The sequence below is a fragment of the Debaryomyces fabryi genome (genome assembly GCF_001447935.2).
Source record: "Debaryomyces fabryi strain CBS 789 chromosome Unknown contig00034, whole genome shotgun sequence".
NCBI classification, from domain to species: domain Eukaryota; kingdom Fungi; phylum Ascomycota; class Pichiomycetes; order Serinales; family Debaryomycetaceae; genus Debaryomyces; species Debaryomyces fabryi.
In genome coordinates this window covers 21,123-47,766 of record NW_015385460.1, presented here as the reverse complement: position 1 = coordinate 47,766, position 26,644 = coordinate 21,123, and the positions used below count along the sequence as shown (strand labels likewise).

The following is a 26,644-nucleotide window of genomic DNA, read 5'->3' as shown; positions in this document are numbered from 1 at the left end:
TCTATTTAATAAATGACTGAATAGCCCTTAACACTTGTTCGTCGTCTTCGATAGCATGCCAGTGGCCAACACCCTTTAACAGATATACTTCACTGCTTTGAAGGTTATCGCTTATTAAGGAAACACACCCATCCCAAGGTGCAGTTTTATCATCTTCCCCAATAATAAGCAATGTTCTCTTGTCGTTGTTTTTATATAAGTCCAAAAACTCATCTGATTGAAGTCCTGCTTTTGAAATAACTCTACAATTGGCTATATAGCCCTCGATAGTCTGGCCAGAAACAAGTTCACGAATAAATGCTTTTCTGAGGTCAGTGCAATTAGTTCCAACTGCATTTTCCAGAACCGAGTTTGCTATGTCTGATAACGAATTAGCTTTCTGAACAGCTTGGATTCTTTGGTCGAAAACTTCTGAAATCTTCTCTGTTGGATGAACTGGACCCAAAAGTACGTTCTGCTTAATGTTCAACTTTTGTTTGAATTCATTATTCATATAATTAACTATCATTCCTGACATTGAGTGTCCAACTAGAGTTATTTGCCTACGCGAAAGATCCAATTCTAACAACAAATTGAACACATCTTGGCCCATAGATTCAATAGAAATGTCAGGGCTCGATAGCGGTGTTCTCCCAGCACCATTATTGTCAAGCACAATACAAGTATGCTCGGACGAGAGCTTTTTCGCAATCGAATAATAGAAGTTTTGAGATGATCCAAGCCCATGCAAAAAAACAACTACTGATTCTGAACTCGTAGCAGTTAAAAATATCGTGTGAAAAATACTCTTTGTCCTAGCGACTGATGTTGTAATCATAGTTGTGGCTGATAAAATTAATATAAATACTCGATTTCTAGAAATGTTCCTCTTTATATATAGTTCGCGGATATATGCAAGACAAATGATTCGGAAACCAAAATCATATATAAACTTATCTATAGCGAGGAGCATAAATTTTTGCTCCATAATTATTAAAATGACTAAATTTGCGAAGGACTTAGATTCAAATAAAAAATTGAAGAGCTTTCTTGAAGGCTTCTATAAGATTTCTGATACCAAACCTCCTGTTCAAGGAGACGAATATGTGGATTATTTTACTCCTGAAGCTACTCTTCTCTTAGGAGCAAATCAGGCCAAAGGCTCCAGCGAAATAAGACAATTACGTCAAAACATATGGTCCAATGTCTCAAAAAGACATCATGTAGTCCACAATGTTGCTGCTGTGAATGATACCGATGTTTTGCTCAATGGTGATGTTGATTATGTTTTGAATGATGGTTCAAGTTCAACCAAGTCATGGGGTGCTTATATTGAATTTGAGTCTCCAGCACAGGAAAAAATGAAGTATTATCGAGTTTACATTTGATTATAGACTCCATATGATTGAAGGTCTCATTGGTATATAATGAAAATACTTACATTGTAGGAATAAATGCCTATTTTTGTTGTTATCCGTAGACTTAGTAGCCATATCTATATATCCGAGATAATTGGAGATCGGATATTACTCGGAAATGATAAACGGAAATGTGATAATGAAGTTTGTACGGAGTCCGACATGAACTATATATAAGAACTATATTCCTAGTGATGAACCTAAGAAGCCAAAAGCATAACAAAAAATGACTGGGTACTCGCAATTTGCCGAAGCTCAACGAATCTTTAAAACTTTACTCGAAGATCAAAGCTTACCAGTTCCTGATGAATTCAAGACGTTAGCAAATGATGTAAGCTTTTATAATAAATCAGATAGTCTTGTATTGCCATGCAGGTTAAAAGAATGTGAAATGGCCGCTGCCTTGAAAGGTTTGGAAGCTACTGCTGCTATTGCTATTGGTAATTTGAGATTTGGAATCAATGATGGTGCGAAAATTGATTTGCAGCATGCATTAATGTTCCTCTTTCTGACATACTTGGCTTCTGTAGATGGTATGACTAAATTGGATAAGAGAGTTCTTTCAAGATTGAAGCCAACAGACTTAAATGAAGCTCAGTCTATTACTTATAGAAGAATGTCTGCCAATTTGTACCAAACTAAGGATAAAAGATACTATCATATTCATGGGTCCTTAGAAGCTTCTACTACTTTAAATATGATTGGATTGCCAGCATATGCACCCGAACTTACTGAGTATGAGGATGTAGTGAATGTTATTCAAGGAGCTGTGAGTAAATTCGATTGTGATGACTTAGAAGCTTTGAATACTCAGAATCGTCAAGCTGGTGTTGAGGCCTTGACCGAAGATCAATTTTTAGAGACAAAGCACGGAAGAATCATCCTGAAAGAACCATATTGGACAATTGAAAGTCTTGAGCAAGAAACTCCACCGGTAGCATTTACACCATTGTCTACAAGTAGTGATAAACCTAAAATTTTGGAAGGAATAAAAATCTTAGAATTGTGTCGTATAATTGCTGGTCCTACAATTGGTCGTATATTAGCAGAATATGGTGCTGAAGTTATCAAAGTTACCTCGCCTAATCTTCCGGACGTGCCTTTTTTCCAAGTTGATGTTAATGTGGGTAAACATACTACATCATTGGATTTAAAGGATGAAAAGGATAGGGAAACATTTGAAGGTTTGCTTCGTGATGCTGATGTAATTCTTGATGGATACAGAACAAATGCAATTGAAAGATTGGGATACGGACCCTCAAAGATTGCCGAAATGGCTAAATGTAGAAAAAAGGGTTATATTTATGGTTCCGAAAATTGCTTTGGTTTTACTGGTCAATGGTCTGGAAGACCTGGTTGGCAACAAATTGCTGACTGTGCTTCTGGTGTTGCTTGGATTCAAGGTAAGGCATTGGGTTTAGATGAACCAATTATCCCACCCTTTCCTATGTCCGATTACGGAACTGGTTGTATGGTTGCAATAGCTGTCCTAACAGCCATTTACAAGAGAGCACGTTACGGTGGTAGTTATTGGTGTAAATCTTCATTGGTGCAATACGATTTATTGTTGATGAAACAAGGATTATACCCAGATGAATTATGGAAAAGTTCATTAAGTCAACATGATAAGGATATATTCAATTTAAGATATTATGACTCTGTTGACAAAATTTCGTCCACCTGTCTCCGCTCGATGAAAAGAATAAAACCAGAGTTATTCGATGATACCGTTAGTGAGAAAAAGTATATGGAGGAGATGGATGCTCCTGCCTTTAAAGGAAAAATCAAAGTATTGAAACCAGTGATCGAATATTCATCCACTTCCGTGGGTTTCGACACCCCCAGCAGACCAAACGGTTACGATAAACCTGAATGGTGGAAATAAATTGGAAACCATATTTTGTATATAAGCTTACATATATATGACATATACTATAGAAGGTCATATATTCATGTCTGAATTTAATAATTATTTAGCCTTGACATAACAGACTTCCCTCTAAACTAAATAGTTTTAAATCCAGAACCGATGTATCCTTAAAATCATACTTCTAAAATAATCCTGTTAGTACCTTACAATACTCTTATGTTTTCGATATATACTTCTATTCAACTTTATCCGATTCCCGCTAAATATAATCTAACTTCTCACTTAGATCTCTGCTTCACCCAAAATCTACCGTCTGGAAAATAACCCAGAGTCTCTTTTTACCACCATTTTAAGAGAAAGGATATTCTGAATCCATTCATCTTCGAAGTTATCTCTTCCAAGACAAAAGGTATCCGTGAGCTAGAGGACGAATGTATATTTCGCAACCTTACTTGATACACAAGGGGCTTGTTGCAGCATCTAATTCCTAAAAGGTTCTCGCAGGAATAAAACTATTTTTTCGAAGAACTATATTTAACATCTAATAAATCTATAACATTGAAAATATTGCAATAGAAGAAGATGTCAAAACCGTTGGTCATTCATTTAGAGCCAGTTAGATATAGCCAACAACTATGGGTAGATATTGAAGAAATTGCTAAGGTAGAGCTTATTGGTGAGTATTCAAGGGAGGAGTTTATTAAAGATCTCCATGGCAAATACGCAAATATTGTTGCCATGGGAAGAGGATACCTTTCAGGACAAAAGGTTGGCATGTTTGACGAAGAATTAATATCCCATTTTCCACCTTCATTGAAATATATTGCACATCAAGGCACTGGATATGATCAAATAGATGTTGAAGCATTGACTAAGCGTGGTATTCAGGTATCTAATTGTCCGAATATCACCACTAATTCGACAGCCGATACAAACATATTTCTTATGCTTGGGGCTATGAGAAACTTTGAAGCGGGACGTCAGAATCTTATTGCTGGTAAATGGCCAACTGGTGGGCTTGGTGCTGGTGTAGAAGTGGGTTATGCCCCTTAAAGAAAAGTTTTGGGGATTATAGGCATGGGAGATATCGGCCGTGCTGTCAGGGATAGGGCAGAATCATTTGGTTTTGAAAAAATAGTTTACTATAATAGATCGAAGTTATCACCTGAATTAGAAAAGCAATGCGAATATGCTTCAACACTTGAAGAATTGGTCAGTGTTTCCGATGTGATATCCATAAACTGTCCCTTGAACAGATCAACTTACCATTTAATTGATGACTCCCTAATTTCCAAAATGAAAGACGGTGTAGTAATAGTGAATACAGCAAGAGGTGCAGTTATCCATGAGCAGGATATGATAAAACACTTGAAAACAGGTAAAATTGGTGCAGCCGGATTGGATGTGTTTGAAAACGAGCCTGTGCCTTCTAAGGAACTATTAGACATGCCCAGCGTGTTGGCTTTACCTCACATGGGCACCCATACAGTGCAAGCTTTCTCCGACATGGAGAGCTGGACAATTCATAATATACGTTCTGCATTATTGACCGGTAAGGTTCAAACAATTGTTCCAGAACAGAAGAACACTAAATTTAATTAGAGCGCTTACAGACTTCTACATGTAATTAGACTATTAGAGACTTCCACATACAATAGACGAATAAAATATACCCACCTGTATGGTGATTACCTATAACCTCTTATTAAACTACAGTTCACCAATTGAACTCTTCTCATATTAGGGGTCAAGAGAATATTAATAACGCTGTAGAAATGCTGAAAATACCTGCTGAGCATAACTTACAGAATCACTCTTCTTATTTTTCATTTATGTCCATTTCTCATTTTCTTCGTCAACTCTGTACCACCCTAACTAATTAAACTTTGACTCAGTCTATCAACTTTCATGGTTCGAAATCATGATCTGATATGCCATAATAAGAAATTCTACGGCTATGTATCCTATGAATGACGTTTCCAGGGCCTAAGAATTTTCTCTCCGGAAAAGATGGTTGAAATTTTCGAGAATGACCTTTGTGTCACTTTGAAGTTGATTAAGGATCCAACGGCATATATTCATTATGCTATCCTTGCCAATTGATAATTATTCTGGTGTATATTAGTATTTCTAATTCAAGAGCTATTTCAATACAACCTGTATTTATATAAGTTAAAAGAACTATTTTCGGATTGAGTGGATATTAATTGCTACAAAAGTTAGAAAGATGGGACTTAATAATCCAATACCAAGGAGTTTGAAAAGTGAATCAAAGTATGTATGAATTACAAATATTTGATCAATAGGCATAAGAGCTGTATAAGAATATGTTAGAAATGATGTACTAACCATTTTTTAGGAAAGCTGCTAAAGTTCTTGCTTCATTTGTAAAGCCTAATCAATTTGCTGGGGCAGACCAAGTTATTCCCCCAAATGTTTTGAAAAATGCTAAAGGTTTGGCAATTATTACTGTATTGAAAGCAGGATTCTTGTTTTCTGGAAGAGCAGGTTCGGGGGTTATAGTTGCTAGACTTCCAGATGGTAGCTGGTCTGCACCATCAGCCATCGTCACAGCCGGAGCTGGTGTGGGGGGACAAATTGGTGCCGAGATCACTGATTTTGTTTTCATTTTAAATAATAAGGCTGCTGTCGATTCGTTTGCACAAATGGGGTCAATCACATTAGGGGCCAATGTTTCTGTGGCTGCTGGACCATTGGGTAGAAATGCAGAAGGTGCGGGTACTGCTTCGTTGAAGAGTGCCTCGGCCGTATTCTCATATTCCAAAACTAAGGGATTGTTTGCCGGTGTATCTTTGGAAGGTTCGGCCATTGTTGAAAGAAGAGAAGCAAACAGAAAGTTTTATGGTAGTAATTGTAAAGCCAGAACTATTTTGGCGGGCAATGTCGAACCACCACCAGCGTGCGACTCGTTGATGAGAATCTTAGATTCTAAAGCTTTCAACAACAGATTGCCATATGATGATGATGAATTTTACAACGACGATTACTATGATGATATTCCAGATGAATTCTCCGATACTACGTCGACCCAATCTAGATCAAGAAGAGGCACTGGAGTTTCTCGTTCAAGAAGGTATTCTGATGACTATGGGTATTCTGATGATGATTATTCTGACGATGATGATAGCTATAGAAGAGGCGGTGCTGGTGCTGGTCGAAACAAACAATCCTCAAATAATAATGGAAGACGCTCGGCATGGGAGGATGATATTTATGATTCTACTGGCTCAAGTAGAAGACGAACTAACAGTGATGTTGATAACTTAAATTCTTCGTTCAGTAATACTCGTATATCTAATAATGGTCCGTCCAGGCCTCCAACGTCTAGTAAACCAAACTTTGGGGGTGCAGCAAAGACTAATTCTAGTCAAGCAATTGCCTTGTATACATTCAAAGGAGAACAAAATGGTGACTTACCATTCAAAAAGGGTGATGTAATTGACATTGTAAAGAAGTCAGAAACATCGAACGATTGGTGGACTGGGAGAAACAATGGCACAGTTGGTATATTCCCTGCTAATTATGTTGAATTGATTTAGTTGTTATATAGATGTATGTTTATTTATCTTTTCTTCGTTTCTATATGTATAAAATATAAAAATATTCATTGCGGAATTGCAATCAGAAGCTACGCTAATGAAGGACATATTTGTTTTGTTTCAAACATTGATAAAGACTTTCAATATTATCTTTGTTTCTATATTGAATATGTAGCAGTTTATAACCCATGTTATTGATTCTTACGACGCCCATGGACACAGGAGGGCAAACTTTGCTTATTTCTTTTCTGAATTTGTTAGTGTCAGCAGATAGCGGGAGGTTTCGTATCGTGATAAATCTCCGTCCATGATATTTTTGTTCAATAATTTCATCACCCAAAGGCTTCTCTCGTTCTTCTGATTTTAATTCCCTTTCACATAAATTTGTTGCTTCCTTAAGTTTTAGGTCCGAATCTCCTACTTCCTCAGTCTGGAGATCGCGGTCGTTGTACAAATGTTTATTTTCTAATATACCTGTTTCATTACTGACAATTATATCATTGTTTAACTCCTTAGAGTGTTGATCCATATTCTAATTGTACAAAAAATTATTTGTGATATTAGTTTACCAGATTTTATGATGTTAATTATGTCGTGAAGTTATTATTTGACTATTTCTTCAAAATATTGCACAATGAGTAAAAAATATGGCTAAGGTAAAAGTCAATTTTTATATATTGACTATTTTTTAAGATACTATCTAATTAACTGTACTCTTGATATTGCCTTGTAGTCTGATATTTTGGGCTAAACATGTTTAAGACATCAGTAATTTATTAGGAATTGTTGCAATCATGCGTCAGTTTGTGGATGCAAAAAATAGAAAAAAAAATCGCACAAAAGGCGCGTACCCATTACTCAAAACCTAGGTAATTTAACTAGATATACATCTAATATCAACACTAACCTTATATATCATATCTTATAGAACAAATCTGATATTTAAATATCTACAATTGATAATCTATGCTGACTTGAAATTTTGTTCTACAAAATGCCTGACAATAGTTTTTCCTTCTTCAAAAGCAGGCTCATCTTGTCTCACTATAGCTGCCGAGTGAGTCAACTTAGTGTTTCTGATTATAACGGGAACTTTTTCCCACTCAAGCATGTTTAACTTATGAATTATATATAACTCATTGCTAGATAAATTTAATCTGAAGCTATCAATATTTTTGCCGTTCAAAGCAACAAGCTTAGACTGGGATAATGATGGATCAGAGGGAACTTCATAGTTTTCCATTTCTTTAATCGTTGATGAAAAATCGGCATCAGACTTTTGTGATGGTGTATCTCTCGACTTGCGTTTTCTCGTTCGACTTGAAATACTATACTCATACTCTTCATAGCCTTGGCTATTAGCTGCATCAAATATGGAATCGACAAAAATATCAGTCTGGTCTCGTACCTGTTCACCCAATTCTTTTTCTAACGAATAGAATAATGACTCATGAGGTTCATGTTTGCTATTCTGTTCAAGCTTATATTTCTCATTTGCAGGGTGGGGAGTCTCGTCTTCGGAGGTACTATCGTCAAAAATATGATCGGGATAACTGTATAAATGTAGTAAAGATGTTTCATTGAAAAACAGCGAAACTCTCTTATTCAACTTTATTCGCTCTGAAATAGTTTTATAGAAAAACCAGAAGAACCAAAGTGGGGTGAACAAAATAACGCTCACCAAGAGTTTTAACCATGGTACTATCTTTGACACTGTGGATCGAGCATGTGCACTCTTTGTTTCCTCGAGCTTGGAAAACGAAATAGGCTTAGTAAAATCTATAACTGTTGGTTCGTATCCTTCCACATAGTCAAAATCGTAGGCACTTGCATTTCGGTCAACCATGGATTGGAAGGGATCCATAGTAGCTATTGCTGCGGTAAAGAACCCTGCCCTCTTATCTCCAATAGCATTTGCATACACTGATCTATGTTTGAATTTTGATAAAGCAACATAAAAAGTTGAGGCTGGTTCTGCCATCCACACTAAAAGTGGTAGATTGTGATTATTATTTCCCGCATAATCCGATTTAACTTGTTGCTTATCTTTTAAAAACAACTGGGCCCCACTATGAGCAAGAAAGTAAGAAGCAAACCCATTGAACATTTTTGACAGAAATGAATTGTATGGTTTAATAGCTCCCACATGTGGTGAGCAAAATGTAATAAAGTTAACTGGCTCTGCTTTTTCGAAATAGCCTTCGTAATACAAAACCCCGATCGCATATCGAGATATCAACCCTCCCAAAGAATATCCAAGTATAGAAAACTTTCTGACTTTATGTCCTGTATTATCGAGCTTATCCGTCTCTGCAGTTATTTCATTCGCAATTCTTTTCCCGTTAACATCAATTCCGTCATAAGTTAAAAATCCTCCATGTGAATTGGTCTTGTACGTAATAATCTTTTCTCCATTAGGTGGTTTGATTTGCTGGATTTGTGATTCAAGGTAATCCATGTGTGAACAGGTACCCCATAGACTATTAATGTTAGTAATATTCTTATGTGTTTCTAGACATGTCAAGAGACTTTAACATACCCATGCACCAATACAACTAGATGATACAGAACCATTTTATTCGTTTTAATTTTTCCTCAACTGTGATGGTTCTACTTCTACTGTTGATTCGAAGGGGAGATGACTTTATTAGTGTCTTCTTAGTATCTATATCTTGACATTCTTTAACTAGTTAAGTATATTTCAAGACTAGTTGCTGCTTTCGATATCAATCTTTCACGTGCTACCCCTATTATCCATGAAGAATTTATGGCACAATCCACTTGTTGGTTCCCCTGTGATTGATCTTTGTGAACTAGCGACGACTCTAGAGCACATGAAATTTGAAGAAGGATAGCATATGAAATGTGAATTGCAAACTGTAAGCAGTTTGTTTATGAGGGAAAATTTGTATTGACATATTATTAGTAGATCTTAAAATCGACTGATATCGACTTGAAGTATAATAAAACGATAGGATATGCTTCTAATGTTATTTATTTACAAGTATTTAGTATAGAATATGTTCAGATATTTCTTTATTTCTTATTCGAAGCATTTACTGATCAACAAACCACATGCAACGCTGACATTCAACGAGTCAACAATATCGACACCAGATCTTCTACCTTTGTTTAAACCAACTAGATAATCAGACTTGAGCTTCAAATTTGTTCTTACACCTGCACCTTCGCTTCCCATGATAAGTAATATCGGAGATTGCGCCATCATCGACGATAATTCATCGACTTCGATGAACTTATTCTTTAAATGTTCTTCTACCTTTTCGTGCTTCAGCTTTAAATCTTGCAATTCATCAAAGTTGGGTTTAGCACTAGTGGTGATTACGTTCCAACCACTGTTCTTGACATTTTCAACAAAGCGTAAACTATCAACAGTTTGGTAAATATTAGTCAAGTCAAGAGAACCAGCGGATGCCTTGTTTGCTACGGGACCTAATCTTGCTGTATCGTGATCAGGAACCACTATGAAATCTGCACCCAAATAATACGCCGATCTAATAATAGCCCCTATATTTTGTGGGTCCGTAATACCGTCGAGATATATCCCCAAGGGGTACTTAGAGCTGGATTCATCTGAGAAGCTACGAATGACCTGTTCCAGTTTCTGTACTTCGCTGTTGTATAATTCGTTAACTATCGATACTTTGTATGTTCCCAGTTCTGGGTCACATTCACCCAAAGAAGATATTATTGGAAGCTCAAGCGGCTTTGTCTCTAATACAATTCCATTATGTACTCCATTCTCAGATAACACATTCAAATCACCTTTGCTGTCCTTTCTATCTATTCTTAGGCCGTATTTTTTGGCCAACTTGAAGATTTCACCACTTGCTTCTTTTGGATTGTGCGTTATCAACTTATTAAACAGACCTCTTTTATTGGCCATCAAAGCTGCCATTACGGGAAAAGTACCATAAACATATTCACTTAACGGGTTCTTGAAGGCTTGTCTAAAGTCACGGTTACCTCCAAATCGAGAAAATCGGTCTTCTTTTTCTTGCCTTCTATATTGTCGATCAGCATCCTTTCTCTCTTTTCTAGCTCTCCGTTGCCTCTCAACTTTCTGATTTAAAACCTCTCTTTCTTTTTCGCTTATGGAGCCATATTTTTTCATAAAGAATTCGTCTTTTGTCTGTTCTCCATTATCCCAAGGTTTACGTTTTTGCTGCTTAGGAAAATTTTTGTCAAAATGTTTAACACCTTCATTCAGGTAATGTGACTTGAAAACTGGTTTGATATTCGATTCATTTTTATTCAAAACATTGGATACGACAGAGAACCGTCTGATAGAAGTCTTGAGCATAGCCGTAATGTTTATGGAAATATTGATATCATGAAAGTCTTCTCTTCTGATAGTGAAATATTTTATGTACTTAAATCACGTGCAGCATCAGATGCTCTATCAATACAAGGGTACTTGGTGGAGGAAGTGAGTTCCAAGGTAGATAAAGTTGTCTATCGAGAGGGCTGAAATAGTAAAGCAAGCTGATATGGATATATTACGAGAAAGAGCATTTATGTTATGTATTAAGTTTGCTATTTATACGTAGCTAGAGCTTCTAGTCCCTCAATCTCAAGAAATGGTTGCAGAGATGTGCATCCCGCAGATATATATTACTGAATAGTCGTTAAAATAAGACGCCTTTAGTACTTGGAACATCATTGGTACCATTGCTAGACGTTGCTTCCTTAATAGCCACAGCTAATGCCTTGAACGCACTTTCAGCTCTGTGATGATCGTTGAATCCCCTCAAACAATCGACATGGAGAGTTATAGCAGCACCTTGGGCAAAACTTTCCAACACATGTGGAATCATTTCGCACGATAAATCACCGATCTTTTCTCTCTTTAATCCCAACTCAATCACGGCATATGGTCTGTTTGATAAATCAACGACAGCCCTACTTAATGCTTCATCTAAAGGAGCAAAACCACAACCAAATCTCTTGACACCTTTCACTTGTCCAAGTGCCTTGTGAAATGCTAAGCCTAGTGTGATACCAACATCTTCTGCTGTATGGTGGTCGTCGATATGAAGGTCTCCGATGCATTCTATGATCAATGACCACCCAGAATGTTTGGCCAACGCATGTAACATATGGTCCAAGAACCCTATGCCTGTCTGGACCTGAATTACTTGTGTTGAGGTAGCCTGGGTCGCATGACTATCATCTTTAGTCTCATTGGTGGAATTCTTGAAAATTGACTCTTCCAACGCTATATGGCCTCCTTCCAAAGATATGGCAATTTGGATCTTGGTTTCATTAGTATCTCTTTTAATCGTTGCAGTCTTGGCCATCTTGATTACTGCTTTTATGGGTATTAGAGTAGTATGACTAACACTGAAAATTGTGAATAATTGATATCAATCTTGGTTCTGCATATAACAAATAATGCTCTCATCGATTATAACACTAGTTCTAGATCAAAGTGTTAGGCTTCATTTTAACTTACAATATATCCCTAAAAGATTTACCTTAGCTAAATACTGAAAGGTGTTATAAAATTATAGATAGATTTAAACCTGTCTACTAGAAATGGGAGTTATCTCAAAGAGTTCGTTTGAGCGGACAGAGGTCATTGGTCGAGGGAAATTTGGAGTTGTTTATAAAGGGTATAACAAACAAACGAAGCAAGTAGTTGCCATAAAAGTACTAAACTTAGATACTGAGGAGGATGAGGTTATAGATGTGCAGCAAGAGATCCAGTTTTTGACAGAATTGAAGAATGTACCCAATGTAACGCATTACTACGGATCATTTTTAAACGATACAAGGCTATGGATTGTGATGGACTATTGTGCCGGTGGTAGTGTTCGTACATTACTTAAATGTGGAGTTTTTGAAGAAAAGTACATTGGGGTGATATTGAGAGAGTTATTGATTGCGTTACAAGCGGTTCATAAGTTAGGGTTTATACACCGAGATCTTAAGGCGGCAAATGTGTTGATAACGAAAGAAGGAAATGTTCGATTATGTGATTTTGGAGTAGCGACGCAAATAACATCAAATGCATTAAAACGGACTACTATGGCTGGGACGCCGTATTGGATGGCACCCGAAGTTATACGTGAAGGGGACACATACAATGCAAAGGCCGACATTTGGTCATTGGGAATTACTATATATGAAATTGCGACAGGAAACCCTCCATATTGTGATAAAGACGCGATGTGGGCCATGCAAATGATATCCAAACTGACGCCACCAAGATTGGAGGGTCGAGAGTATTCATCTGCTTTGAAAGAAACTATTGCATTGTGTTTAGATGAAAATCCGGAAGAGAGACCAAGCGCAGAAGATTTATTAAAATGTAAGTTTGTTAAATTCTACAAAGGTCATCCAACAGTGGTACTAAAGGAAGTTATTTCAAGATATTTACTTTGGAGAGATCGGGATTCTTCGAGAGATTCAGTGGCTTATATGAACTTAGAGGAGAATATGGTACCAACTCATCCTCATGGCAACGAAAATATTGAAAATGATAATGATCACCAGCTCCAAGTCAAGTGGGATTTTGACTCTTTGAGTAGTCGTGATTATATTATTGAGAATGATATAGATATGGATCAAGTTGAGGAAAACTATAAAGATCCGTACAGGTACAACGAAGAAGATGCAGCTAATGATACATATCAGACACAGTCTACATTACAGATGGGCAATACCTTGAATAATACTAGATCAAATTTTGCTACAAGTACTTTAAATAATGATTCAAAGTTTGCAAGCGATAGAATAAATGCAACTGGAAGTACGCCCAACTCAGAGATCCCAAAATCACTTTTAACCTTGTTCCAAGAAGCATCTCCCGAGATTAATGCGGCCTCCAGTAATATCAGTGGTCAAGGATTCGAATTGCCCCCATCATTTGTACCTAGTGACCAACGACTAGAATCGCCAACTATTGAGATTCCAGATATGGATAATTATGGTGGATACGGAGATAAACCCATAACTAATACTGGACAGCCGTCTCTTAATAAGCCACCTACTTTATATCATTCTCAATCAGCATCTGGTAATTTAGAAACCAGGTTTTCAACATCAGCATCTGCCAACAGACAAAGAAAGTTAACTATATCAAATACATTTGGAAGTAATTCAAGTGCATCACATCAGCCACCCCGTACGCCTTCATCAACTACATCTTCGAATTTAAAAACTCCATCTCCAAAACCAGTTCCAACATCCTCTCTCATGAATGCCGCAGGCATGTCGAGCACTTCTTCGCCATCTAAATCAATGAAGGCTCTCCAATCCAATTCAAATCCTTTGCTTCAACCCATTAACTTTAAATTGACAAACGAGCCAAGTGGTTCCAATTCAAATGGTGCATCAAACCTTGGACCAACGAATAATAACAGTATTACTCCTAACAATATTACCAACGGCAATGGTAACTCAAATCTAGGACCTTCTCAGAATAACCCAAACGGCAGCGTTAATATTAATAATTCAAATATCAATCAACCATCGACATCGCATCTTCAACCTGCTACAACCGCAAAACCAAAGAAACCAAGGCCAGGGTTTCATATTCAAATGCCTACACCATCTAATTCAATTAATCCACTCTCTGCATTGACCCATGAATTTGATCTGCACAGTAACCCAGCTTCCCAAAGCGATAACGTGAATCAGTTTGGTATTAATCCATCCCAGATTGGTAACTTGCCTTTAACAATGACTCCTGTAACTGAGAAGGAAAATCTTTCTTATCCTACTGAAAGCGTAACTGATTCTGAGGTTATTAATACTTCATCTAATTCAAGGCATCATCCAGCTCAATTAAAGAAGGCCAATACTTCTTCAGCAGTACCTACGTCGAGCCTTCCTACCACTAGTAACCCGTCTACAATAAACTCGTTTTTGCCTAGAACTACTTCATTAAGTGGTGCGCATGGCAATAGAGAAAAGTCGTCACAGACTTTCCCACAAATTCCAAGTATCAATGGAGAATTTTTCCTCGACACAACTCCTAAACACAAGTTGATAAATGAGCTTGATACAATGATTAAATTGTTTAATCAAGGGTTAGAGGCTTTAGAAAATGATATTTAAATATGAATTAATATGTATAATAGGTAAATAGACCACAAAATATGTAACGAAAATGTCGCATTGAATGTCGCGTATATTATTTCAAAAACATTAAAAATTGACCATAGTAGATAGGCGTTATAAAGTTTGTGTTTATTATTTCTATATCAGGTACAATGGCACCTCGAATAAGACGTCGTATCACTACCGCAAAGCGGGAAGAAATTGAAAAACAACAAAAAGCGTTATCACAAGCAATTGTGAGACCGTTTGAGGTTCTCTCTGGTTTGCCAGTATCTTATAATCCACCTCCGAATGGTCATTATGAGAATGTCTTAAAGAATCCACTTACAACAAAAGATACAGGTGTTCTTTATAGATCACTTATGAAGTCTAGGTTAAATTATATGAATATTGGACCTATGTTTAAATTATACTGGTTGAAGCAAAGTTCATATGCAAAAAAAATGCAACAATTGGATCAAGAAAAGAATACTTACAAGGCGCATAAAGATGATAAATCATCAGAAAGGGTTCCTATATTGGGAAATGATGTAAGCGCAAGGGATGTAATGGTTAAGCTTTGCGATGCATCTCTTAGTTTTGGGCCTCATAAATTTGAGATACGGTTATTCATTGCCAAAGACGAAAGGTCCGAAAAAAACGGCAAGAAGAAAGACGAAGAAGACAAAGTGAAGAAAGAGCCAAACAGTAAAGAAGAATTGGATGGGAAAGAAAGTGCGATTAGCACGAACAAAACAGCCGATTCAATTAATGAAAATGCTAATATTAAGGAGAAGTCTGTGGAATCTAACTTATCAAAGTCCACTGAAGAACAGAAATATCAATCGCAAGAAACTCCCATCAATGAAGAAAGTTTAAAAGAAGAGAATTCAAATGAGCCCAAGGATAATATCCCTACAAGTGTACAATCTGCGCAATCTATAACCAATGAGACCCAGAAAGTACCAAATGAAACTAGTGACTCAAACCTGGAACGAAAAACTAATTCTACAGACAGCCCTCAAAAGGATCAAGATAAACAAAAGACAAAACCAACCCCAAATGAAAAGTCGGAAACTATGAGTTCCAAAGAAGGTGAAAATGATTTCAAGAAGAAAGTGACTTCTAAGGTTAATTCAAAGGAAATAGATAAAAAAGAAGATCAAAATGAAAATAGTCAGAATATCTCAAATATCCATGAAGGTGACTCCAAGACGCTGAAGAATTCGACTACAACTTCCAATGTTGAGAACATAAATACGTCCAGCAATCCACAAACAGCAACGCTGGTACAGCAACCATCTACTGGAAATTCTTCAACCATGAATCAGTCCTCAGTTTCGACCCCTCAAAACCCGTCACCTACACCTCCAGATGCCCCAAGTACTAAGACAGATCCAAATAGCATGCAATCCATAGAGAATACAATAATGATTGCAAATTTGAATACAATAGCTAGGGTGGACCAATCATTAAACGCTTTGATGAAGATAGTTGCTCTGGGAAATGCGTCTCCTCAGCAGATAATTACTTTTCAGGGCTATATACAAAGGGCAAGGGAAATGGGGCCACAGCCACATCATGCATATCTATTCCCAAACGGTATACTTCCGAACCAAAGACCTAGAAAATTGCAAAAAGACAAAAAACCTCCAAAAGAAAAGAAACCTCCAAAACCAAAGGTACCAAAAGACCAAAAGTTAACAGCATTCCAAGAAAAGTATATAACTGATGCAACTCTATTATTTGAATTTGTAGAAAATGCAAATGTGAGATATATGCTCCCCCAAGAAGCAATATGTGAAGTACTACCACCTGCAACTTTCGATGCCGAGGAGCCTGATAATAAAGACATTTTAGTAAGCTTTTTATGGATTCATAATCAAAACGAAGTTGACAATTACAATCAAAAATTGAGTGAATATAATGAGTTCAAGAAAAAAGAAGAAGAAGAATTGAATAAAGATAAATTGAAGAAAGAGGAAGATTTGAAAAGATTGAATCAAAATGAAGAAGGGGAGAATAATGAAACGCAGAAAAATGAAAATCAGCAAGCTGAGAATGAGCAGAAACCGGAACATGCACTGGAAAACGAAGAAAGCCGCTCTAGTGAACAAAAACTAGGTAATGAAGATAAAACAAAAGAAGTAGATTCAGAGAATCAAAAGAATGATGAGGAACTGGTATCTAAACCAAGTAGAAGACCTCCTCCTAGAAAAGGTCGCAGAAGAAGGGGTGGACCTGTGCCTAATAAGAAGGTGGCACCCAAGAAAATTGAATGTCCGGTTGAACCAGAAATTAAGTATACTGCCCTTTCATTTACTATTCATGGAATACCCTCAAGGTATGTTCCAATTATAGTTAATAGTTTTAAAAAACTCGAGGAAGTACAGGAGCGTATGTCTTATATATTGAAAAATGGTACTAGAACTACCAGTTTTTATTTATGGTATCAAGTTGATGGTAAACTAGACGAATCTATTGCAGAAGATGTACGCGTACAACTAAACCAAGAAGAGAAAAAAATGCAAGGTGTTACAAGTACTCAAAGTTCTACTTCTAATTCTACCGCAAAGAAGAGAAAACAAAAAGAAAAGGGAACCGAACCAAAATCAAAGAAGAATAAAACTGACCCTACAGTTTCAATTACAGCTCCAGTCTCAACTGCAGCTCCAATTCTAGATTCAACACAAGTCCCAGTTCCCGTTTCTGCTCCTACTCCAACACAAGCTCAAAATCAGAATGGCTGATACCAAGCCATCCATTGATTAATTCACTAATGACGTTTCTTCAACTACATAGAATTTGTATAATAACAAGCTAAATTATTTGTAAATATATATACATGAGAATCGAAAGATCAGCAAAGCGCTTATTTTTTAGAATTTCCTATTAAATTTAATAAGCTTTCTAATGGAATATTATCTTTACTGTTTCTTTCAGAGGCACTGCCAAAGTTTGGATTGGAAGCCTCATAGTTAGATCTATCAATAAATTCATTATTGTTGTTCGTTCTTTGCATCCAGGAACCAACCTTGATACCATCAGCATACACTTTAACTCTACCGTTTTCAGTAATTTCGGCCTCATTAATTTTAAATGGCATCACGAATTGTCTTGGATGTTTACCTGGATAGTTCTTAGAGTAATTGTTTTGTAATAAAGTTGTACGGTCATTAACACTAGCGATGAATCCACCAATGGCTGCTTCTCTATCTCCTACCATTCTACCAGGTGCGATAGTACCATGTTTGATACCATTTGGAGAGTTGGTTAATCTACCTTTTTGTGCATACGAGAATCCTCCTGTACCTTGAATTTTATTGGTTGGTCCTTTGTTAGCAAATCTACCATCTTTCTTTGATAAATCTATCAAACTAAGTTCTTGCTTTTTAATGTCTGGAGATGTAGCTAAAAATTCTTTCAATAACTTAACAGTCTTGGATGGCATGCTAGACATAACTGATTCTGGACTATTCTTAACTAACCATGCTTGAAATTTCTTATATAAATCTGGATTTTTTTGAAGTAACCTTTTAACATCAGCTCCAGTAGCACTGTTGGTTAAATTGAACTTAGACAATACGCTGTCTAATTGAGAGGTAGATGTATCAGTAGATTTTGTAGTCTTGCTTGGAAATAATGGATTGTTCTCATTAAAATAGTTTTTCACTGCAACTCCCGTTTCTTGGAATTTCAACCGATTATATAATGGACCCGAATAACTTTCAACATCTGGCATATTTTTAGGGTTATCGATATCATTATAGACGATATGAGAAAATCCAATCTGCTTTGGCAACGCCGTTTTAATACCAAAGTTTGATCTAATAGCACTTGATTTTGGTGTGTAGATTATTTGATGACTTGGTACATTATCACGCCCCCTCAAAGATTTATGCAAAGGTGTGGCAACCTGGGATAACTTGGAGTTCTTAAACAAGTTATAAAGCTCCTGGTTCTTCATTTGAACTATGTTTGTTTGAAGCTTCAATTCAATACTCTCTCAATGTTGAAATTTTCAAAAAAAATGTTAAGCTCGGTTTTTGTGTAATTATAATTATTATTGATTTACCCGGATGACATTATCTATACATAATACTATACAATATACAACAGTATATAATGCTGATCAACAAGCGTACGAGAAGCTTATTCCAAATCTGTTAAACTCTGGTGTATTAGTGACTGGATTTAAGACCATTTTAACTCCAGTTGTAACCAAAAAGTCTTTGCATCTACCCTTCCATAAGAGTTTTAACATTTTATCGTTTAGACTAGTAGATAATTTGACTACGCTCGAGAAGTCAGATTCATTAACAAGATTTTCAAATGCTGCCATTGCAGTTTCATTGTTCGAATCTTCTTGACTTTCGAGTGGTTTCCCTACGTCGTCAACTTCGCTTTTGGTTGAAGGTAGTAATGTAGGATTAATATGATAATAGTTATCGAGGGCTTGAATTGGACTTATAATAACATTTTGTTTGTTACTAGAATGATTCTTGTAGTTTAATACATCAGGCGATCGTATATGCACATTTCCCTTAGTATCAGAGTTGTTGCTACCCAAAAATTGTGGATCGTTATTATTGATGCGCGGTGGAGCTGTTGCAGTATTAGGTGTATTGTTGCTGGAATAGTTATATATTTCAAACCCCAAGGAAAGATTACTGGCGTATGAAAACACGTTAAAATCATATTTTGAACAAAATGTAGAGGCCACTGATGTTTTAACGGTGTAGGCGGAGGATATATGCCCCAAAATTGGGTTACAAGCCAATGTCATAGTCAAAGGTTTTCCGGTGGAAGTAGATCTAGTCGAATATCTGAATGCTGTGGACAACCCTGGACTCATACTCAATGCGGCGTACCATATTTCTGTGCCTATGGATATAACTGAATTATCAAACTTTGGAATTAGATTCGAGCTATTTGACTTGTTAGAACTGGATTCCAGACTTCCAAAGTTATATAAGCATCGGAATCCAAATAGCGCTTCATTAGTAGAATATATAAATTCTCTCAGTAACTTTGGTGTATTTTTCTGTAAATAAACAATCATTGTCCCATTCTTATCTAAATGAGGATTATTGATACATTTGATCAACAATTGTGTTTGTGCTGAGATTCTCTTAATAATCATAGCCTCTAAAGCTGAACCTGGAAAGTACATTCTCCCGTATAGTAATGAATCATGTGTATTCTTGTATACGGGATTCTGTAATGCATTTGTAGTTGATGGGTTAAGTTCAAGCATTTTGAATCCAGAAATAGCATCCTGTAATGAAATATCTTTAGTGCCCATTGTATTCCGCAAAGGAATTGAAGAATATAGATATGCCAAAGATCCATTTATTGAATGGTAATTTGATAACGTGAAACTTGAAGCCAGATGTTCAGTGGCTTTCGAAGATAAATCTACTTTACACCCATTTGGAATGGGAAACTCCAATAATGCTTGTGAAGTAGCCGTTATATTAGAAAAAATGTTATCCTCATTCCAATTCGTGGATTTGTAAAAGCATTTCTGGAGGTATTCCATGTATGTATACATCTAAACGTTGTATAATAAGCCTATTTATTCTATAACAATGTTTGTTTCTTATACATAAATAAACACTTTCTGATGGCCTTCTAAATTAAACTATGTGCAGGCCAAACAAATACGCTAGTACTGTTATAAGAAGTATATAAAGCTATACTGAATATATTAAACACTAGTTATGGCATTATATCGTATGTGAGTATGTCATACATGAAAGATAATAAGTGATATTTAAGTTATGCGTATATTTATAATGTAATAAGTAAAAAGGTTCGTTGGCAATGTCATATATTATATATTCTTTAGATCGTTTAGGCTTTCTACCAAGCTGTCTATTTCTGGAAAATCAGGACGGAACAAATCCGATTTCTCCTGTGTTGTCCTCTTCTTTGCTGAGGATGCTATTTCATTTTCGTCTATCAAGTAGAAGATCAAAAATTCGATAACTTTGAAATTAAGCTCCTGTTGCTTAGATGGCTGTGAACCCTTATGAGGTGGAAACGATGATAATTGTAGCTTTCGAATGACAACTGAGCACCCATCGCTTTCCTCAAATACACGAAAATTGGTCAAATCTTTCAATAATATGTGGATCAAAGTAGAAATGAATGAGATTGTGACCTCAACCGGAATATGACGTTCTCCGTCGCCTCCGTTGGTAATTCTTACAAAATTAAGCATAGTTTTCATATTATTCAGTCTATTGAATATTTTCCTAGATTCAGGATGGAGCAAGAGCAAGCCCTGAAGTAGTCTATTGCAAGTCAAAATTATATCCATATCAACACCTGCAATATCTTCCCATACTACTTTGTAGAACTGGATAAGATGACTGGTTATATTATATTGGAAATTGTCTTGAAGATTGACGAAGCTAACTAATTTGTCATTTCTGGGTGCCTGTGGATTCTTCCTCGAAGATGTTATGTACGGCAATAACAGGGATAAAACTTTATCCAAATTTTCTATTCCTTGAATTAAATCATCAATATGTCTTGAATCAAGATGATCTATAATATCTAGTATGATATCTTCCATGATGGTTCTTCACTTAATACATAATCTTTATAAAGCTTTATCGTGAAATGTAAACAATAATCATCCCTGCAGATAGGAAAGTATAAGGCTGATAATTTATTAACCAACGTCAGAAGACTTTAAGTTTCGTGTTCTTTAGTGTTGATCCTACTGGTATAATATATTATTTTTCATAAGTTGGTTACTAGAAGTACTGGCAGTGTGGATAAGGGAAGAATATATAATAGTGTTAATATGGTACAGGATTCGGATGGCTCAATATCCGGTATCATACTCGGATGCTCTGTAGCTATCGTGTCATCGGCCATTCAGTCTCTAGGTATTACATTGCAAAGAAAATCACATTTATTAACTCACAGTATTGGTCATAGTCATCATCATCATCAGAGACATAAGAGGAATATGTGGTTTTTGGGATTTATGTTGTTTATAATTGCTAACATTTTTGGATCTTTGATTCAGTTAACTACGCTCCCTTTGATAATTTTGTCACCGTTGCAGAGCATAGGACTCATATTTAACGCAATTTTAAGTTGTCTTTTATTGCCAGGTGAAAAGTTCACCAAAAAGTTGGCTATAGGAACGTTGGTCATAGCGAATGGAGCATTTATAGTAGCACTCAATGGTAATGTGGATCCATTACCCGAAGATGACGATAAAAACAAGGAATTTAAATTAATATTAGAAAAGCTCACCCGCAAGGCATTTCTTGGGTGGTTTATGACCACTTATGTTGTTATTGCAGTATTAATTCTCTTGAATTTAGTAATATCACGCAGAAAACAGAATTTGAAAAGACTAAGAAAGAGAAGGAGTAGATTACAAACTACATTACTTTCCAGATATCAGTTTACAATGGGAATTAATTACGGTTTAATAGCAGGTACTTTAACCGCTCATACATTTTTATTTGCCAAATCATTGATTGATGTGGTCATAGAAATAATCCTACGTGATAAACACAATTTCAAAAATATATTTCAATCAAGCAATTTCACCCCGTACTTGTTACTAATTATAATGCTAGCAATTATTGCATGTCAACTAACAGCATTTAATTTAGGCTTGTCACAAATTTCAACTTCAATATTATATCCATTATGCTTCTTGGTCTTTAACTTCGTTAATCTTATTAATGACTTAGTTTTCAATTCATTACTTTCTGACCACAGAATGACATATGGGCAATTGTCAATGGTTATATTTGGGTTGATGGGGGTATTAATAGGTGTCGTAATCATAAGTTGTGACTCGACGTATGGGGATAGCGGTAAAGATGATATTAATAACTTGAAATTTCCTTATAACGAGAATTCTACTTTATTGAGTCCTTCTACTTACAGTTTACATACTATAGAGAGTTCAACCATGTCGTACGAACAAACTCAATTAATAAACCTGCTTGGAATATAGTTAATTATACACATATATATATAGATTGACGATGAATTATGATAAATATTAATTATCTAGTATGTAATTAGTTATTTTTTCCAAAAACAGGTAATGTAATAGGATTAGCAGTGAAATAGGAATTGTGCTTATTAGCAGTACCTGCAAATGCACACCACCAACCACTAACTGCAGCAATAATAGCAAATACACCTCCTGCTTTAGTTACTGCAGTATTACCAGTAAAATTTGCAATAGCCAAAAGGAGGAAAGTAAAATCTAACCCAACAAATAAGGATAAGAACATAACTGTCGATTTTACAGCCATTAAAGTCATTAGCATCGTAAAAATAAACCAACCAATAAGGAATAAACCTACACCATTAGCAAACTGTTCTGGTTCATCCTTGTATGCCGCAGCAATACCAAAAGCTTCAATATAAAGAGTTGCAAATGCAAACCAAAACGATCCATAACTGGTCAAAACTGTTCCTGCAAATGTATTCCCAATGACAAGCTCCCAAATACCTGTCAAAAAATCCATAGTTCCAGCATAAAATAAAGCTAAACCAACCACCACGTTTGGAATTTCGATTCCCATAGCACCTGTGTAATATAACCCAAGAACGAACGTTGTAAGACCGAACGCTGCTAGACCTAACGCTGCCGCATTCCCAAACTCATGAACAGGATATGCCGCATATCTGTCTGGGTTCAATGTACCACCGAATGCTGTCATTAGCTCATGTCTGTAGAACTTTTTGTCGCCTATAATTATAAACTCGTCCCCATCACCACATACAGAGACTTTATTAGGTTGGTAACTTTCGTGAGAGGTTCTCCCTTTTAATTCTATTGATTCTGTTGAAGTCATATTCTTCACTTATATTATTTTGCTTTGATATAAATCTCAAATTAAAAAGATAAGAATCTATACATATATATAATCTCCATAAACAATTTGTCACTGTGTTATTATAGTAATTTTGGGGTTTAGGCAATATTTTGCAGTTATACGGTGGTCTCGCAGGATTTTAGAACATCGGGCATGTGGATAAATTCAACCTGCTAAAATAATCAACTACTCCAATTCTATATTGTCTCATAAATTCACGTATGTCCGATATTTAACATCTAATAATTCTCGGGGATTAGGGTAGAGAAGAAATAATATTGCGAATGGAGAGAGAATGAATTCGGATAAACCTTGGAATAAATCTAACAAGTTGGTACCATTTAAAATGGCTACTGAGAATCCGTTTTTTGGCGCACTTTCAATTCTGATAGAGAGTTCATTGAATCATGATATGATCAAGCTGATAACAAAATAATTTGTTGAAGGTTTGACACTAGGAGTTAGGTGCGAACCATGCTTGTGAGTAGCAGTATAGCCCATCAATGAAGGATGGTGGGGAGAATTTTTATATAATCGGAAGAAGTAATAAAAACTACGTATAGTCCACAAACTAAAAGAAATAAAAAAAGTGCGGTCAGCCGTAATCGTAGTTATCTAATCGGAGTTACGAACATTCAGCATAACCAAGAGCTTCAGAAGATACGGTCACACTTAATTCCATTACTTATAATAAGGTTAAGCCTGTAATAAAATAGAAATTAGTTCAACTAAGTAATCGACAAATTGTACCAATTTACTTATCTCTGTAAGATTTGGATAGTGTATAATTTGCGTTCGCATGTAATGAAATTCAATGTTTGATACTGAGTTGTGTTATAACGTTGGTGAAAGGAAGAATTAAGTTTGGCTAAATTTTATGACTTGTGTACTGTTGTGAATGTAATGTTAACCAATCAAATTGCTGTTGTAGTAAGGCTAATGATGTTTATTCAACTACATTATAGGCGCTTTGAAACTGCTGCTTAATACACAGAATACGAGAAGGTTTTGATAAACGAAAATCTCCCGTAATAACCAATTGGTAATTGTATTACTTTCCCTCTAGAAAGACATGCATACTATCCAAATTTTTGTAAAATCTTATCTAATTGTTAAATAAAGAAGCTAGCTAAAAGCCGTATGAGCTAAACTAAGATCGTCTTCAATAGAGTAAATTATATTTCCCAACAACTGCCGTATTAAGAATAACTATTGTGTCATTGTTAATAGGTTAATATTCATCGCCAGCGATATTTATATACCTATTCTGTTTTTCCAAATATTGGAATTGGGATAGGATTTGCAGTGAAATACGAATTTTGTTTAGTTGCAACACCAGCAAAAGTATTGAACCATCCTAAAATTGAAGCAACAATTGCAACGATTCCGCCAGCCTTTGAAGCACTAGCACTTCCAGTAAAGTTTGCTGCTGCTAGAACTGAAAAAAGAACGTTCAATGAGACAAATAAGCTGAAGAATAGCACTGTCGATTTTACGGTTAACAAAGTCATCAAAAAGGTGAAAATGAGCCAGCCAATTAGATAAAATCCAATTGCATTTTGAAGCTGCTCAGGTTCGTCAGCATATGCTGCAGAAATCCCGAATGCTTCAATGTATATACTTCCAAATGAAAACCAAAAACATCCATAACTGGTCAATACTGTTCCAGCAAATGCGTTACCAATCACAAGCTCCCAAGTTCCAGAAAGAAACATTATTGTACCCCCATAGAACATGGCTAGTCCAATTACAACATTAGGTACAACTATACCCAAGACACCTGTGTAATATAGCCCAAGAACAAAAGTTGTAAGAGAATATCCGGCTAACCCCAAGGCTGCAGCATTTCCAAACTGATGAACTGGATATTGTGCGTATCGGTCTGGGTTTAATGTTCCTCCAAAAGCTGTCATTAATTCATGCCTATAAAACTTTTTGTTCCCAAGACGAATAAACTCCTCTCCATCGCCGCAAATGGCAATCTTACTCTGAGGATAGCTTTCGTGAGAAACTCTTGCCTTCAAATCTATGGAATCAGTTGACATATTACTATAGTGATAGTCTCATCTAGAAAATATTAATTGCAATTTGGGAAATCACCATCTCCCTTTATATACCTTTGAAACAACAACTATAGATATATATCCCCAGGATTGTTTAGGATTCAATTGAGGAGATCAGCATAATGTTTCCAAGAGCAATGGCTTGAAGAGAAACATTTCTTGGACCTATCTTTGACTATTGCTTCATACTGGGGCTTCGATCCGATTTTTGCAGTTAATCACAACCTTTTCAATGCATTTCGGAGATAACCCCAAATAGATTTAGGATAAGCCGGTTACTCAGAGTCCTTTTTGCACATAGAAGACTATAATATAATAGGTACAAGCTGTGTATATTAATTTTGACGAAAATATATAAAAGAAAAACTGGGGTAATACAAGGGTGTATGTATTAAATCTGATGTAAGGATGTATAGATAATAGGCGCCCCCGCAAGCTAGCATATTCTCAATAATAGAATCTACCGATGCATGATTCCGGAGTTTAGAAGGTATAAGGTACTTTAGAGAAATTTCTGCTTGAACGAAAGAGAGTACAGAAATCAAGTTCATAGTTCAATTTTGTACATATACATTGAGGAGAGCATTATTGTTTAATCTTCAAAAGTAGTGACTACAGTGGTTTAGATCTGTCTACTTTGGACTACAATTGTACACCAAACTCGTAGCATAGAAAGTGTGCAATGCATTGCTGCAATAGTGAAATAAGCTCTTGAATCGATATCTAAACCTACTTTAAACATGCTATAATTTCTAAAGTTTGTTCATTATTCATAAGCAAATGTAATATTTTTATATTATTTAATTATGAAATATAA

The 26,644-nt window shown here is 35.9% G+C and overlaps 18 protein-coding genes across 18 annotated transcripts; 8 read left to right on the top strand and 10 right to left on the bottom strand.

Moving 5' to 3' along the window:
• Position 1: 1 nt before the first annotated feature.
• On the bottom strand, positions 2 to 817 carry AC631_02123 (uncharacterized protein; the record flags this gene model as incomplete). The annotated part of the gene is made up of 1 exon (XM_015610953.1): positions 2 to 817. One exon carries the CDS (start codon positions 815 to 817, stop codon positions 2 to 4), a length of 816 nt encoding a protein of 271 aa, XP_015468229.1.
• Positions 818 to 977: 160 nt separating this feature from the next.
• Positions 978 to 1,367, top strand: AC631_02122 (uncharacterized protein; the record flags this gene model as incomplete). Its single annotated transcript, XM_015610952.1, has 1 exon — positions 978 to 1,367. The coding sequence occupies one exon, from the start codon at positions 978 to 980 to the stop codon at positions 1,365 to 1,367; it is 390 nt and encodes a 129-aa protein (XP_015468228.1).
• Positions 1,368 to 1,623: 256 nt separating this feature from the next.
• AC631_02121 (uncharacterized protein) lies at positions 1,624 to 3,282 on the top strand (the record flags this gene model as incomplete). The annotated part of the gene is made up of 1 exon (XM_015610951.1): positions 1,624 to 3,282. The coding sequence occupies one exon, from the start codon at positions 1,624 to 1,626 to the stop codon at positions 3,280 to 3,282; it is 1,659 nt and encodes a 552-aa protein (XP_015468227.1).
• A 567-nt stretch (positions 3,283 to 3,849) lies between these two features.
• On the top strand, positions 3,850 to 4,320 carry AC631_02120 (uncharacterized protein; the record flags this gene model as incomplete). The annotated part of the gene is made up of 1 exon (XM_015610950.1): positions 3,850 to 4,320. The coding sequence occupies one exon, from the start codon at positions 3,850 to 3,852 to the stop codon at positions 4,318 to 4,320; it is 471 nt and encodes a 156-aa protein (XP_015468226.1).
• A 24-nt stretch (positions 4,321 to 4,344) lies between these two features.
• Positions 4,345 to 4,869, top strand: AC631_02119 (uncharacterized protein; the record flags this gene model as incomplete). The annotated part of the gene is made up of 1 exon (XM_015610949.1): positions 4,345 to 4,869. The coding sequence occupies one exon, from the start codon at positions 4,345 to 4,347 to the stop codon at positions 4,867 to 4,869; it is 525 nt and encodes a 174-aa protein (XP_015468225.1).
• A 625-nt stretch (positions 4,870 to 5,494) lies between these two features.
• On the top strand, positions 5,495 to 6,827 carry AC631_02118 (uncharacterized protein; the record flags this gene model as incomplete). The annotated part of the gene is made up of 2 exons (XM_015610948.1): positions 5,495 to 5,541; positions 5,627 to 6,827. 2 exons carry the CDS (start codon positions 5,495 to 5,497, stop codon positions 6,825 to 6,827), a joined length of 1,248 nt encoding a protein of 415 aa, XP_015468224.1.
• Positions 6,828 to 6,921: 94 nt separating this feature from the next.
• On the bottom strand, positions 6,922 to 7,356 carry AC631_02117 (uncharacterized protein; the record flags this gene model as incomplete). Its single annotated transcript, XM_015610947.1, has 1 exon — positions 6,922 to 7,356. The coding sequence occupies one exon, from the start codon at positions 7,354 to 7,356 to the stop codon at positions 6,922 to 6,924; it is 435 nt and encodes a 144-aa protein (XP_015468223.1).
• Positions 7,357 to 7,791: 435 nt separating this feature from the next.
• Positions 7,792 to 9,285, bottom strand: AC631_02116 (uncharacterized protein; the record flags this gene model as incomplete). Its single annotated transcript, XM_015610946.1, has 1 exon — positions 7,792 to 9,285. One exon carries the CDS (start codon positions 9,283 to 9,285, stop codon positions 7,792 to 7,794), a length of 1,494 nt encoding a protein of 497 aa, XP_015468222.1.
• A 585-nt stretch (positions 9,286 to 9,870) lies between these two features.
• Positions 9,871 to 11,151, bottom strand: AC631_02115 (uncharacterized protein; the record flags this gene model as incomplete). The annotated part of the gene is made up of 1 exon (XM_015610945.1): positions 9,871 to 11,151. The coding sequence occupies one exon, from the start codon at positions 11,149 to 11,151 to the stop codon at positions 9,871 to 9,873; it is 1,281 nt and encodes a 426-aa protein (XP_015468221.1).
• Positions 11,152 to 11,476: 325 nt separating this feature from the next.
• On the bottom strand, positions 11,477 to 12,148 carry HIS3 (imidazoleglycerol-phosphate dehydratase; the record flags this gene model as incomplete). The annotated part of the gene is made up of 1 exon (XM_015610944.1): positions 11,477 to 12,148. One exon carries the CDS (start codon positions 12,146 to 12,148, stop codon positions 11,477 to 11,479), a length of 672 nt encoding a protein of 223 aa, XP_015468220.1.
• Positions 12,149 to 12,386: 238 nt separating this feature from the next.
• On the top strand, positions 12,387 to 14,912 carry KIC1 (putative serine/threonine protein kinase; the record flags this gene model as incomplete). The annotated part of the gene is made up of 1 exon (XM_015610943.1): positions 12,387 to 14,912. The coding sequence occupies one exon, from the start codon at positions 12,387 to 12,389 to the stop codon at positions 14,910 to 14,912; it is 2,526 nt and encodes an 841-aa protein (XP_015468219.1).
• Positions 14,913 to 15,067: 155 nt separating this feature from the next.
• AC631_02112 (uncharacterized protein) lies at positions 15,068 to 17,644 on the top strand (the record flags this gene model as incomplete). Its single annotated transcript, XM_015610942.1, has 1 exon — positions 15,068 to 17,644. One exon carries the CDS (start codon positions 15,068 to 15,070, stop codon positions 17,642 to 17,644), a length of 2,577 nt encoding a protein of 858 aa, XP_015468218.1.
• Positions 17,645 to 17,766: 122 nt separating this feature from the next.
• On the bottom strand, positions 17,767 to 18,861 carry AC631_02111 (mitochondrial 37S ribosomal protein bS1m; the record flags this gene model as incomplete). Its single annotated transcript, XM_015610941.1, has 1 exon — positions 17,767 to 18,861. One exon carries the CDS (start codon positions 18,859 to 18,861, stop codon positions 17,767 to 17,769), a length of 1,095 nt encoding a protein of 364 aa, XP_015468217.1.
• A 165-nt stretch (positions 18,862 to 19,026) lies between these two features.
• MDM10 (Mdm10p) lies at positions 19,027 to 20,436 on the bottom strand (the record flags this gene model as incomplete). The annotated part of the gene is made up of 1 exon (XM_015610940.1): positions 19,027 to 20,436. The coding sequence occupies one exon, from the start codon at positions 20,434 to 20,436 to the stop codon at positions 19,027 to 19,029; it is 1,410 nt and encodes a 469-aa protein (XP_015468216.1).
• Positions 20,437 to 20,730: 294 nt separating this feature from the next.
• On the bottom strand, positions 20,731 to 21,477 carry AC631_02109 (uncharacterized protein; the record flags this gene model as incomplete). The annotated part of the gene is made up of 1 exon (XM_015610939.1): positions 20,731 to 21,477. One exon carries the CDS (start codon positions 21,475 to 21,477, stop codon positions 20,731 to 20,733), a length of 747 nt encoding a protein of 248 aa, XP_015468215.1.
• Positions 21,478 to 21,711: 234 nt separating this feature from the next.
• On the top strand, positions 21,712 to 22,890 carry AC631_02108 (uncharacterized protein; the record flags this gene model as incomplete). Its single annotated transcript, XM_015610938.1, has 1 exon — positions 21,712 to 22,890. The coding sequence occupies one exon, from the start codon at positions 21,712 to 21,714 to the stop codon at positions 22,888 to 22,890; it is 1,179 nt and encodes a 392-aa protein (XP_015468214.1).
• A 67-nt stretch (positions 22,891 to 22,957) lies between these two features.
• Positions 22,958 to 23,743, bottom strand: AC631_02107 (acetate uptake transporter family protein; the record flags this gene model as incomplete). Its single annotated transcript, XM_015610937.1, has 1 exon — positions 22,958 to 23,743. The coding sequence occupies one exon, from the start codon at positions 23,741 to 23,743 to the stop codon at positions 22,958 to 22,960; it is 786 nt and encodes a 261-aa protein (XP_015468213.1).
• A 1,283-nt stretch (positions 23,744 to 25,026) lies between these two features.
• On the bottom strand, positions 25,027 to 25,809 carry AC631_02106 (acetate uptake transporter family protein; the record flags this gene model as incomplete). Its single annotated transcript, XM_015610936.1, has 1 exon — positions 25,027 to 25,809. One exon carries the CDS (start codon positions 25,807 to 25,809, stop codon positions 25,027 to 25,029), a length of 783 nt encoding a protein of 260 aa, XP_015468212.1.
• Between the last annotated feature and the right edge of the window lie 835 nt (positions 25,810 to 26,644).